Source organism: Symphalangus syndactylus, chromosome 21 (assembly GCF_028878055.3).
Source record: "Symphalangus syndactylus isolate Jambi chromosome 21, NHGRI_mSymSyn1-v2.1_pri, whole genome shotgun sequence".
Classification (NCBI taxonomy): domain Eukaryota; kingdom Metazoa; phylum Chordata; class Mammalia; order Primates; family Hylobatidae; genus Symphalangus; species Symphalangus syndactylus.
The window spans coordinates 16,118,191-16,132,495 of record NC_072443.2 but is presented as its reverse complement, the minus strand read 5'-3'; the positions used below and the strand labels follow the sequence as shown (position 1 = coordinate 16,132,495).

At 37.4% G+C, this 14,305-nt stretch overlaps 1 protein-coding gene across 19 annotated transcripts in view; it reads left to right on the top strand.

The window, feature by feature from the left end:
• Positions 1-14,305, top strand: part of ROBO2 (roundabout guidance receptor 2) — a 1,378,235-nt gene that overhangs the window by 1,200,414 nt on the left and 163,516 nt on the right. For all 19 annotated transcript variants that reach the window (XM_063630541.1, XM_063630549.1, XM_063630540.1 and 16 more), the window contains exon 4: positions 6,082-6,202. In XM_063630541.1, the coding sequence (XP_063486611.1) occupies positions 6,082-6,202 (121 nt within the window). The remainder of the gene's footprint in view (positions 1-6,081; positions 6,203-14,305) is intronic.

Sequence of the window (14,305 nt, the reverse complement as noted above, 5' to 3'; positions counted from 1 at the left end):
TCCTCTTTTCCTAATTGAATACCCTTTATTTCCTTCTCCTGCCTGATTGTCCTGGCCAGAACTTCCAACACTATGTTGAATAGGAGTGGTGAGAGAGGGCATCCCTGTGTTGTGCCAGTTTTCAAAGGGAATGCTTCCAGTTTTTGCCCATTCAGTATGATATTGGCTGTGGGTTTGTCATAGATAGCTCTTATTATTTTGAGATATGTCCCATCAATACCTAATTTATTGAGAGTTTTTAGCATGAAGCGTTGTTGAATTTTGTCAAAGGCCTTTTCTGCATCTATTGAGATAATCATGTGGTTTTTATCTTTGGTTCTCTTTATATGCTGGATTACATTTATTGATTTGTGTATGTTGAACCAGCCTTGCATCCCAGGGATGAAGCCCACTTGATCATGGTGGATAAGCTTTCTGGTGTGCTGCTGGATTCAGTTTGCCAGTATTTTATTGAGGATTTTGCATCAATGTTCATCAAGGATATTGGTCTGAAATTCTCTTTTTTGGTTGTGTCTCTGCCAGACTTTGGTATCAGGATGATGCTGGCCTCATAAAATGAGTTAGGGAGGATTCCCTCTTTTTCTATTGATTGGAATAGTTTCAGAAGGAATGGTACCAGTTCCTCCTTGTACTTCTGGTAGAATTCGGCTGTGAATCCATCAGGTCCTGGACTCTTTTTGGTTGGTAAGCTATTGATTATTGCCACAATTTCAGAGCCTGTTATTGGTCTATTCAGAGATTCAACTTCTTCCTGGTTTAGTCTTGGGAGGGTGTATTTGTTGAGGAATTTATCCATTTCTTCTAGATTTTCTAGTTTATTTGCATAGAGGTGTTTGTAGTATTCTCTGATGGTAGATTGTATTTCTGTGGGATCTATGGTGATATCCCCTTTATCATTTTTTTATTGCATCTATTTGATTCTTCTCTCTTTTCTTCTTTATTAGTCTTGCTAGCGGTCTATCAATTTTGTTGATCATTTCAAAAAACCAGCTCCTGGATTCATTAATTTTTTGAAGGGTTTTTTGTGTCTCTCTTTCCTTCAGTTCTGCCCTGATTTTAGTTATTTCTTGCCTTCTGCTAGCTTTTGAATGTGTTTGCTCTTGCTTTTCTAGTTCTTTTAATTGTGATGTTAGGGTGTGAATTTTGGATCTTTCCTGCTTTGTCTTGTGGGCATTTAGTGCTATAAATTTCCCTCTACACACTGCTTTGAACGTGTCCCAGAGATTCTGGTATGTTGTGTCTTTGTTCTCGTTGGTTTCAAGGAACATCTTTATTTCTGCCTTCATTTCGTTATGTACCCAGTAGTCATTCAGGAGCAGGTTGTTTAGTTTCCATGTAGTTGAGCGGTTTTGAGTGAGTTTCTTAATCCTGAGTTCTAGTTTGATTGCACTGTGGTCTGAGAGACAGTTTGTTATCATTTCTGTTCTTTTACATTTGCTGAGGAGAGCTTTACTTCCAACTATGTGGTCAATTTTGGAATAGGTGTGGTGTGGTGCTGAATAAAATGTATATTCTGTTGATTTGGGGTGGAGAGTTCTGTAGATGTCTATTAGGTCCACTTTGTGTAGAGCTGAGTTCAATTCCTGGATATCCTTGTTAACTTTCTGTCTCGTTGATTTGTCTAATGTTGACAGTGGGGTGTTAAAATCTCCCATTATTATTGTGTGAGAGTTTAAGTCCCTTTGTAGGTCACTGAGGACTTGCTTTATGAATCTGGGTGTTCCTGTATTGGGTGCATATATATTTAGGATAGTTAGCTCTTCTTCTTGAATTGATCCCTTTACCATTATGTAATGGCCTTCTTTGTCTCTTTTGATCTTTGTTGGTTTAAAGTCTATTTTATCAGAGACTAGGATTGTAACCCCTGCCTTTTTTTGTTTTCCATTTGCTTGGTAGTTCTTCCTTCATCCCTTTATTTTGAGTCTATGTGTGTCTCTGCATGTGAGATGGGTTTCCTGAATACAGCACACCGATGGGTCTTGACTCCTTATCCAATTTGCCAGTCTGTGTCTTTTAATTGGAGCATTTAGCCCATTTACATTCAAAGTTAATATTGGTATGTGTGAATTTGATCCTGCCATTATGATGTTAGCTGGTTATTTTGCTTGTTAGTTGATGCAGTTTCTTCCTAGCCTCGATGGTCTTTACAATTTGGCATGTTTTTGCAGTGGCTGGTACTGGTTGTTCCTTTCCATGTTTAGTGCTTCCTTCAGGAGCTGTTTTAGGGCAGGCCTGGTGGTGACAAAATCACTCAGCATTTGCTTCTCTGTAAAGTATTTTATTTGTCCTTCACTTATGAAGCTTAGTTTGGCTGGATATGAAATTCTGGGTTGAAAATTCTTTTCTTTAAGAATGTTGAATATTGGCCGCCACTCTCTTCTGGCTTGTAGAGTTTCTGCCCAGAGATCAGCTGTTAGTCTGATGGGCTTCCCTTTGTGGGTAACCCGACCTTTCTGTCTGGCCGCCCTTAACATTTTTTCCTTCATTTCAACTTTGGTGAATCTGACAATTATATGTCTTGGAGTTGCTCTTCTCGAGGAGTATCTTTGTGGCGTTCTCTGTATTTCCTGAATCTGAATGTTGGCCTACCTTGCTAGATTGGGGAAGTTCTCCTGGATATATCTTGCAGAGTGTTTTCCAGCTTGGTTCTATTCTCCCCATCACTTTCAGGTACACCAATCAGACATAGGTTTGGTCTTTTCACATAGTCCCATATTTCTTGGAGGCTTTGTTCATTTCTTTTTATTCTTTTTTTCTCTAAACTTCCCTTCTCACTTCATTTCATTCATTTCATCTTCCATCACTGATACCCTTTCTTCCAGTTGATCGCATCAGCTACGGAGGCTTCTGCATTCTTCACATAGTTCTCGAAACTTGGCTTTCAGCTCCATCAGCTCCTTTAAGCACTTGTCTGCATTGGTTATTTTAGTTAAACATTCGTCTAATTTTTTTTCAAAGTTTTTAACTTCTTTGCCATTGTTTTGAATTTCCTCCGATAGCTCGGAGTAGTTTGATCGTCTGAAGCCTTCTTCTCTCAACTTGTCAAAGTCATTCTTCATCCAGGTTTGTTCCATTGCTGGTGAGGATCTGCATTCCTTTGGAGGAGGAGAGGTGCTCTGCTTTTTAGAGTTTCCAGTTTTTCTGCTCTGTTTTCTCCCCATCTTTGTAGTTTTTTCTACTTTTGGTGTTTGATGATGGTGATGTACAGATGGGTTTTTGATGTGGGTGTCCTTTGTTTGTTAGTTTTCCTTCTACCAGACAGGACCCTCAGCTGCAGGTCTTTTGGAGTTTGCTAGAGGTCCACTCCAGACGCTGTTTGGCTGGGTGTCAGCAGCAGTGGCTGCAGAACAGTGGATTTTTATGAACCGCGAGTGCTGCTGCCTGATCGTTCCTCTGGAAGTTTTGTCTCAGAGGAGTACCTGGCCGTGTGAGGTGTCAGTCTGCCCCTACTGGGGGATGCCTCCCAATTAGGCTGCTTGGGGGTCAGGGTCCCACTTTAAAAGGCAGTCTGCCCCTTCTCAGATCTCTAGCTGCGTGCTGGGAGAACCACTACTCTCTTCAAAGCTGTCAGACAGGGACATTTACGTCTGCAGAGGTTACTGCTGTCTTTTTGTTTGTCTGTGCCCTGCCCCCAGAGGTGGATCCCACAGAGGCAGGCAGGTCTCCTTGAGCTGTGGTGGGTTCCACGCAGTTGGATCTTCCTGGCTGCTTTGTTTACCTAAGCAAGCCTGGGCAATGGCGGGCACCCCTCCCCCAGCCTTGCTGCCACGTTGCAGTTTGGTCTCAGACTGCTGTGTTAGCAATCAGTGAGACTCTGTGGGCGTAGGACCGTCCGAGCCAGGTGCGGGACACAATCTCGTGGTGTGCCGTTTTCCAAGCCTGTTGGAAAAGTGCAGTATTAGGGTGGGACTGACCCGATATTCCAGGTGCCGTCTGTCACCCCTTTCTTTGACTAGAAATGGGAACTCCCTGACCCCTTGCGCTTCCCAAGTGAGGCAATGCCTCGCCCTGCTTCGGCTCATGCACAGTGCGCTGCACCGACTGTCCTGCACCCACTGTTTGGCACTCCCTAGTGAGATGAACCCAGTACCTCAGGTGGAAATGCAGAAATCACCCATCTTCTGCGTCACTCACGCTGGGAGCTGTAGACGAGAGCTGTTCCTATTTGGCCATCTTGGCGCCACCTCTTGGCTTACAATTTCTTTTAGTTCAAAGAAATTGAAAACCAAAGCACCACATTTTGGGATATTGTTTTCTGAGCCCCAACACTAGTCTTGCTGTTAACACTGTGAAATCTACATTACCAAAGAGAGTTTTGTTCTCAGTGGTCTTGCTTGGGTACCAAATTTATGAAAAGGTACTCCTGATGATGGAGTAAAATCATTGTTTATGGCTTGGTAGTTTATGTTTATAGCATTTAGCTCTTACCTATTTAAAGGTGTGCTGGCAGCTGAAGAGTCCAGGATGACCTTACTCACAAGTCTGGCAATTGGTTGACTCTCGGCTGGGTATCTTGGTTCCCCTCCTTATGATCTCTAATTTTCCAGCATGCTAGTTCAGTTGGTTCCCATGTTGGTCTCGGTTCCAACTCAGCAAGAGAAGGCAAGACACATTGTACAAGAACCTTTCTTCCCGTGAAGTGTTTGCTGTAGTTCCATTGGTCAAATCAAGTCATGTTACCTAGCTCTCAGCTTCAACGGCAAGGAGAAATGGCCTTCATAGCCAATTTTATGAGCTCTCATTTTATTCTACCAGACAGAATTGAGAACAGGTTAATGGTCTTTTCCACCTATGTAAAAAAAAGTTGAAACTTCCTTTCTATAACATGACAAGTTGTAAATCTTGAAACATCTCTGATCAGAACCAATGTATATGTGTTTGCCTGTGAAATTAAAAAATAACGGAGAAAACCAACATGTTCTTATCTTGTATTTCTTCAAGAACACTCAATCATTGTAAAGCTAATATTGAATTAAATGAATACAAAAAAAACTGTTAAAAAAAAACTATGAGTTATAGATTTACTGAAAGCCTAACTCTGCTTTAATGTCCTCTTTAGCAAATACATATTTTAATATTATTGCATTTGTTTTTGTCAGCCAATAAATTCTTCTCATTTAAGAAAACTTGAAGGGGAACCTATTAGATGCTAATGGTTTATACCAATACATATTACCATTTTATAAACTGTGTTTGTTTTTATCCAACCTGCCATTTTCTCCAAGAATTATCTCTTAAATACAATTAAGATGAAACAAAGGGCCGGGCCCGGTGGCTCACACTTGTAATCCCAGCACTTTGGGAGGCCGAGGCGGGCGGATCATGAGGTCAGGAGATCGAGACCACGGTGAAACCCCGTCTCTACTAAAAATACAAAAAAAATTAGCCGGGTGTGGTGGCGGGCACCTGTAGTCCTAGCTACTCGGAGACACTGAGGCAGGAGAATGGCGTGAACCCGGCAGGCAGAGCTTGCAGTGAGCCAAGATTGCACCACTGCACTCCAGCCTGGGTGACAGAGCGAGACTCTGTCTCAAAAAAAACAAACAAACAAAAAAAAGATGAAACAAAGATGATTAATATTAACAGTTGAAATGTGAATTCTAGGGAGGCAAATATTTTTACCATTTGATTTACTGCTGTCTCTTAAGTGTCCAGAATATGCCTAGTCAGTGTGGATATATATACTTTCTGAATCCCTCTGATTCAGTAGGATTTTATTAGATTATTTAAAATGAATATCTAGTGTTTCTTTCTGATGACAAATGACAATAGCAATTTATTCAAATGAATTTCAGTGTGAAGACTACTGGGATTTAGGGAGGTCAGTCACAAGACCCAAAATAGGATCAGGAAAGAGAGGACAGCTGCCTTAAAAAAATATTTTCTATGAAGAAGGTATGGAAACTTATACTGAGGGTGAATTGAAGAAAAGAACACATACCTGCAAATGCCAAAATAATGGGAGAGTTTTTTCCTTTGGGAAATATGCTTAAATACTCAAAACTATTTATTAATAACCTTTCATTTTCTATTCTGTTCCTTTTTCTTCCCTTCTCTTTTCTTTTTGTTTGATTTTAACAGATCCGTGGTGGAAAACTGATGATCTCCAATACCAGGAAAAGTGATGCAGGGATGTATACTTGTGTTGGCACCAATATGGTGGGAGAAAGGGACAGTGACCCAGCAGAGCTGACTGTCTTCGGTAAAACTTTCTTCTAAATTATGAATTTTTATTTTATCAATTTTTATTTGCTTTTAAGTATTGCTAACATTAAAAACTGGGCCATATAAGGACAGTTACTCATGGCTCATGGTAAGCAGTGACAAGTTAGAATTATCTTGTTTTCTGTCTTTTCAATGAAAGCTTCGATGTAAAGAAAAAATTATTTGAAAGTTTAATTAACTTACATTGTTCATATACTTGTAAGCTTTTGCAGTTCGTTAAAATGAAATGCATTTTCTCAAAGTCTATTTGAGATATTACATCTATCTGAAGTTTATCACTCGTTCAACTCTCATGCATTTATCAGGTAGCTATTATGTGCAAGACACAGGGTAAGGATTTTTAAAAATTAGAGAGTATAGTATAAAAAACTTGTTTTCCAGTTCTTAGAAATTCAAAGTGAAGTATTTATAATTTCAACTCTTGATAAAAATACTATGTATGCACACATATAAATTCAAAATTAGAAAAAGGACCCCTAAAATGAGATATTTTGTTATGATATTCATGTTCCTTCAACTTTAAGAACCAAGGCTCTCCTTAGCTGGATAAATGCAATTAATAGGTTAAAAACTGACTGGAACCATATCACATAAATAGTGGATAAAGTATCGGAAAGGAAAAAACTGGGGACAAATAAAGATGGCCGAGGAAACCAATGTGAGGAAAATACTGCAGGGCAACTGTGGAAGATTGAAAGAGAGACAAAATGACAAAAAATTGGAGACAATAGATATGCTGAAGATACTCAGAAATGAAACACTCTTTTAGAATACATTGAAGTTCTATTTAAATCTCTATAGACATACACATTTATAGACTCGCACATGCACACACATACATGCCCATATATGTATGTATGTATATGTACATGTGTATATATACAGTCTTCATTAAACATTTTACTATCGCAGATATGTGATTTTTTAGGAGCAAAAATATAATTGTGATTTTTAAATTATTTTTCAGTACCAGTAAAATAATCCTGTACTTCTGTGCATGATATAAAATCCCTATTTCTGGTCATTTCTTCAGGACACACCCAAGTGTGGCACCAAAGCCCTGCACAGGTCCCCAAAGAAACGTATTTTGCTGGCTTGGGAGACGCCATCCCATGGTGCAATGGGAGTGCCGCTGTGGAAAGAGCTGTGTTATGATTTCCGCTGTGTTTCAAGAGTTAAGCTTGTGCTTTGTGCATGTGTACCAGAACGCAGCCCTCTCCTTTCAATCATTCTGAGCACCGGGTAATCTCTGGTAACACTCCCTGTGGCTACTAAGCAGCTTGAAGTCCCAAACGACAACACTAGGAGAAATCCCATAATTTGTTAGAGGAATTGAATAGAGGAAATAGAATTGTTCAAAGTATGCATGTAAATTTCTATCCTGCAGAGCTCCGACAAGTGTCAGTTTGCCCCTACATTTCATGCAGTGCTCTATAAGAGTCTCAAGATGTGCTCCACTCTGTAATGAATAAAACACAGTTTTGCCTGGTAAGAAATGATATTAGTGGTCACTGAATGTTAGCATTGAAAGCCCACAAGTACAGCTTTTCTATTTAAAGAAACACTCATTGCTGTTTTTCTGTAACTACCACTAACTCTGGAATAGAAAAAAAAAAAAAAGCTGTATTACTGCAGTATAGACTGCCTTCAGAAGGAAACTGAAAGGGTTTAATGTCATTACAGAAGCAATTAGACTTACCAGTAATGAGACATCCATATGAAATATTTACTCTACTTTCCCTAAAGAAATGATGAGAACTACTGGGGATTCCTAAACATGTCAAAAGCTATGTGGGAACTTCTAAATTATTTTGAAAATAGCTATCATCCAAATAGATTGAATTTGTCTAGATGCAGTTCCCCTGGCAGAATTGATTTAGGAAACTGAGAAATGTTTATTAGATGGTGTAAGCTAGTCAGAACTGACCTGAGGGGTTATAAGTACAAGATTAAGTTGAAGGAAAAACTAACTTTCCATTGTTGGTAAGAAAACAACATCCAAATCCAAAAGAAAAACAAAAAAACCAAAGTGATGGTCCAAATCAAGGATGTGACAGGTATTGCCCGAGAAACCCCTTCTGTATCTTGGCTCCCTATTCTTAGAGAACGTAGAAGAAAAAACACTGTACTTACTAATAGGGAGGTCTCCTTTATTTTATGATGGTGCTCCTACATCTAATACACATTTTCCAATAAAACTCTCTATTTTAGCATTGTTACATACGATCATTTTTGACCTTATGCTTATATAAGTAAAACTGATTATACTTCATAGTCTACCTCTCAATTTTATTTTCATGGAGCAGCAATTTCACTTTTAAAGGTCTGGCTACTATAACCACTCTGTAGCTACAGAAGGTTTTTAAATGTGCTTTGCAATTCATTCTCTATCTTAAGATATGTTATACAGAACAAGTAACATTTTGTTGTTCAAAAAAATAAGTATATATGTTATTTTTATAAATATAATAAAAATATACATAGTAAAGTAACATTTAATTGTTCAAGAAATATAAGTCACTTGTAAATGCCAAGAAAAACAATGAAAGGAATGAAGGTTTTTTCCCAATATAATAGCTATCTACTTTCCGAGACATATTGCTAGGAAAAAGAATTTTCTCAATTCTTCAAGTATTTTGATTCTAGTGGGCTTGTACTTTGAAGTTGTATAGTTTAAAATTTCAACATTATATATTTTAAATGTGCCATTTGATCATATCAAAGACATGATCAGTGTGACCTAATTTTAAAAAAGTTACTGTGCCATACTCCATGAATCAAATACTGTGGTTGATCTTCTAATAGTTTTTGGTCATGAAATAACATCCTAATTAACTGGGCATTATCAAATCTAAAAATTAGAAGTAGGTATCATAGTCTATAGTAGCACTCAAATCTGTGGCCCCAGCTATACACCTTCCTGAAGTATAGCCCCTAGAAGTTTACGTATGTTAAGCTCTAAAGATCCTGGATGACAGAGAAAGTAGAGTTGAAGTAAATAATACAATTTCTAATTATGAGTAGATTTCAGAGAACTGCTGTCCAAAATTTGGGTTTTAAAAATGACATGTGGATTTCAAAATGATTTTTAAGTGTTTATGAATGCAATACATGAAAACTTATTTTATGTGTAACATTTGTAAAATATAATAAGTATTACAAAACTTGGAATGAAATACAGGAATCTCTTGCCCCAACACACACACACACACACACACACACACACACACACACACACACACACATTTCTCATCATTTTACATTCTGTTTTATCTAATTATTCTGGGATTTGTTTCCATATTTCTGAATATGTGCTTAATCTGCTCTTTGTTGATGTATCAATTTCATACATTATTTGACTTCCTATTATAGAAGATGATGATTTGGCCCACTTATAGCTCCTTCCCCACCTTCTCACCTCCACCTTGCTTTTCCTCTTTTTAGTCTATGAACGTTAGAAACATTGGTTATATTAATATTCAGAATTTGAGTTATTATAGTCATATAAATATTGTTGACTGTGAGTTGAATATTATAGTGTTATGACCATATTTCTTTTCTGGTACTATTTTTGTTCTTCTTTGAATTAATAATAAACCCATTTTTCCATTTACTTATGCTTGTCTATACCTGTCATGAATTCTTGAAATCTCTAACAGAAACTATAAAATCTCCTATAATTTATTTTTTTAGACTTTAGCTATTAAGTCACCTTCACTACAGCCTTCCCTGCGGCTGCCTGATCTGACATGGTTAGATATTCTTTAGGTCAACCCCGTAAACCTAATTTTGATTTTGTCTTTCTTGTCTGGAATGCTGGATCTGCTGTTTTCTGCATCCTGTGTTTTTTTCTTTCTTGGTTAACCCCTCTTTTCAGAAGGGGTTCTCAACTTCTTTCTGCTTGGCTGAAGTTTGGAGCACATTCCCAACCAAAATGCCTTTATTCTATCCAGACCTTAGAGTTCTAGTTTAGAATTATGCTTTAGTTAGGGAATTTGACTTAAATAATATTTTTGCTCAGAATATTACAGTTGTGACTCTAATATCATTTAGCTTCTCATGATGCTCTTGAGAAGTCTACTGTGTTTCTGATTCCTGTATCCTGTATCTTTGTATGTGATCAGTTTTCTTTTTCGTTTTTTTTTTTCTTCCCAAATGTTTGGTGGTCTCTTTACCCCAGTGTTCTGAGATGGTTCGGTACATTACCTTAGTTTGACACTCTTTTCTTTTCCCTGCTATGTAGTTGATGAGCAGTCTCAATCTGAAAACTCTCAACCAAAACAATTCGATGAAATGTTTAATTTTTTTTAACTTTTCTTTGTCCAACATGTTTTCATCAATCAGATTTTAAACCTCCTTGGTTTTTCTTTTCTCTAATTCCTCCTTACTTATAGTATCCTGTTCTTGTTTCATGGGTATTATGACTTCTCTTGTAGCAGAGAGTATTGTTTTTGTAATTTGTATTTTATTTTATTTTTTCACCAGCTTTTATTAAGTTCCCAGGTACATGTGCAGGATGTGTAGGTTTGTTACCTAGGTAAACTTGTGCCATGGTGGTTTGCTGCACAGATTAACCTATCACCTAGGTATTAGGTCCCGCATCCATTAGCTATTATTCTTGCTGATGCTCTCCCTCACCATGACCCTTTGACAGGCTCCAGTGTGTGTCGTTCCCCTGATGTGTTCATGTGTTACCATTGTTCAGCTCCCACTTATAAGTAAGAACATGCAGTGTTTCATTTTCTGTTTCTGCAGTAGTTTGCTAAGGATAATGGCTTCCAGCACCATGTGTGTCCCTGCAAAGGACATGATCTGATTCCTTTTTATGATTGCATAGTATTCCATGGTGTATTTGTACCGCATTTTCTTTATTCAGTCTATGATGGGCATTTGGGTTGATCCCATGTCTTTGCTATTGTGAATAGTGCTGCAATGAACATACGTGTGCATGTATATTTATAACAGAATGATTTATATTCCTTTGGGTATATACCCCGTAATAGTAATGGTATTTCTGGTTCTAGATCCTTGAGGAATTGCCACACTGTCTTCCACAACAGTTGAACTAATTTACATTCCCTCCAACTGTGTAAAAGCATTCCTATTTCTCTGCAACCTCACCAGCATCTATTGTTACTTGACTTTTTAATAATCGCCATTCTGACTGGCATGAGATGCTATCTCACTGTGGTTTTGATTTGCATTTCTCTGATAATCAGTGATGTTGAACTTTTTTTCATATGTTTGTTAGCCACAGGAATGTCTTTTGAGAAGTGTCTGTGCATGTCCTTTGCCTGCTTTTTAATAGGGGTTGTTTGTTTTTTTCTTGTAAATTTAAGTTCCTAGTAGATCTGGATATTAGACCTTTGTCAGATGCTTAGATTGCAAATATTTTCTCCCATTCTGTAGGTTGTCCGTTCACTCTGATAGTTTCTTTTGCTGTATCAGAGAATTTTAATAACACTTTTTTTAAGTAAAATTATCTTGTGATGCTTCTCTGCTTTTATTTCCTCTTAGTTTCTCTTCCCCGCCATCCCCCACCACCATGGCTCCATACCACATTGTTCTTTGTCTTTTCACTGGAAGCATTTTTCAAATGGCACATGATCTATTGTTGTTAATTCATATTTAGTTGTTATTCTCCAAAAAGACTACTGGAAACTCTGTGCCAACTGATTGTTTTCACTGTACAATGTTCAGATTGAGAACTAACCATTTCGGGGAAGATGAGGACAGAGATTGGGGTTGGTAATACTGGTTTTCAGTCTTTGAATGAGAGATAACAGTTGATAGCATGAGAGTAGTTGAGATATTCAGAGATAATGCTATGAGAGAAGATCCTTAGGACCCACACCTTAAGAAATATCTGTATTTTATTAGTAGCATGTGGTATAAGAACATGAAGTGTTATTAAGATTGTTGTCAGCAATATAATCCTTTCTTGAGTATATTTATTGAGCATCTACTATGTCCCATGCCCTGTTTAACTGCTTAAATACTAATGGTGGAATGAATAGACAGAGCCCCTGCTCTCACCTGGACTCTTACATCATGTTATCAGCAATAACATGAAATTTTGCCTCTAATATGTGGTGAGAGAGGTATTTTTTTTTCCTCTGAGAACATTTATCTGTATTTATCTTTGCTTCATAGGATGAATTTTCTCAGGCAAGGAAAGTTCTAGCCAAAAAGAAACTAATGCAGTCAGGATTTATTTAATCACGTTCAGACAGCCTGATCATTATCATTCCGTCTTTTTCTGGAAGGGCATGATAATTCACATTCAATGACTATCAAACCCACCCTTACCTCATACATGCCCAGTTGAATAAAAGGAGACCTACCAGGGCCATCTGACTTCCAATTTAATTGACACTACAGGGTGGCAGGTCTTTCTGGGTGAGCTGAAGTCAAGATAAGGTTTACAAGCAGTGGTTAACTCTAATGTCCTTTTATTACTTAGCTTTGGTCTTACAGGACTTTAAGAACTCTACCTATGTAATTATTGCCATAACACTAATTTTATAATGTTAAGCGGAGTTTATTTTTAATATTTTATGGTCATTTGAGAAATAGCTGTTATAACACAGTGATTGACAATTCTAAAGCCATTTTCAATGACTGAATACAGTTAAAAAGAGAAATTTGTTTGCTGGGCACTTAATTTTTTTCATGTAACTAAGGAACTTAAGAGATACTGTGCAACCACATTTCAGATTTATGGTATTTTGTGTTAAGTTGTATATTCGCTTTCTGAATATTTTTGACAACTACAAGAGACTTGGCATTTGATTTTATTATAGCTGTATATAAAGTTGGATTTTTCCAAAACGCCAATTTGGAACTAAATTGACAAGACGGACTACTTGAGAGCTGTACTTTACAGAAACACACTGGCAAGCAACACTGCTGTCCCAAGAGAGATTAGCCTTGTAAGCAAGTTATGCAGGTGATTCAAATCCTGTTAATCTCACATAAAAAAATGTTAATTGCATTGGCAAAGACGTTGCCTCTGATCACTCTGCAGTTATATAATTAGAGATCGGCCCATTCAGAGAGGCTCTAGTCTCATTGATCAGCAAACTACCCTGGAGATTTCTTCCCCGTTTTTCAATATGTGGTCAGACATAAGGTATTAACATGAAAAAATCAGTGACCTTGTTTTGACATGTTTTAAAATTAAGTTTGCTTGGTATTCAATAGTTTAAGGTTTTCATGTATATTTATTTTAATTGTATAGAGCTCTAATTGTCCAAACTCTATGGAGCATTAATAGGTATTGAGTGTGATCACTTATCAATGTATTGGATGGTTCTATTACCAACTTACTTTCTAATCCTTCTAGCTTTTCATTTTTTTGGAGATGATTTTGAGTCAAAAGGGGAGACTCAAGTTACTTCCTTATAATTTTTAAAATTTGTGTCTGAAAGGGGCTTGGCTTTGTGTTTGGCTTATTGTAACAGTTGCCACTGCAAATGCAACGCATTTGAAATATGTTTTTGGCCTGTACAGCTTCTTTAGTGTTCATATTTATGTTTCTGATTCTCAGATTTTCTGGAAATAAAGTTGGTTAAGAAAAGTGGAAAATAGTTCTTACCAAAAATTTCTTCCATATAAATAAATGTTAGGCAAACCTACAGTTTTTAACATAATGTTTTCTGTGGGTAATTATGAAAATTGCAAAGCAGAAGGTGAGTTTAGTATAATTAACAGAAAACAACTGGAATAATGAATAACACAGTTGAGAGATAATTGTTAGAAAGGGTGCTATGGAAATTCTCAGAATAATACTTTAAAATATGTGACCAAGCTCCAGTATCTCAGGAATTTCCCATGTCACATTGTTGGACAGCACATCCTAACACCCAGGTATAAAACCCATGGTGATGTGTCGTGTGTGTGCGGGCGACTTTCATCTCATGTATTCTTTGCCTTTGTTTTGCTTTGTTTTGTTTTTGTGTCCATTAAATTAAAATTTTCACCATGAGCCAATGTCAGACTTCCAAAAATTGTATACCACATGTGCTCCTGTGGTTACCCAGTTGCTAAGCAACTGGACTCTGCTTGAGGGTAGCAGGGA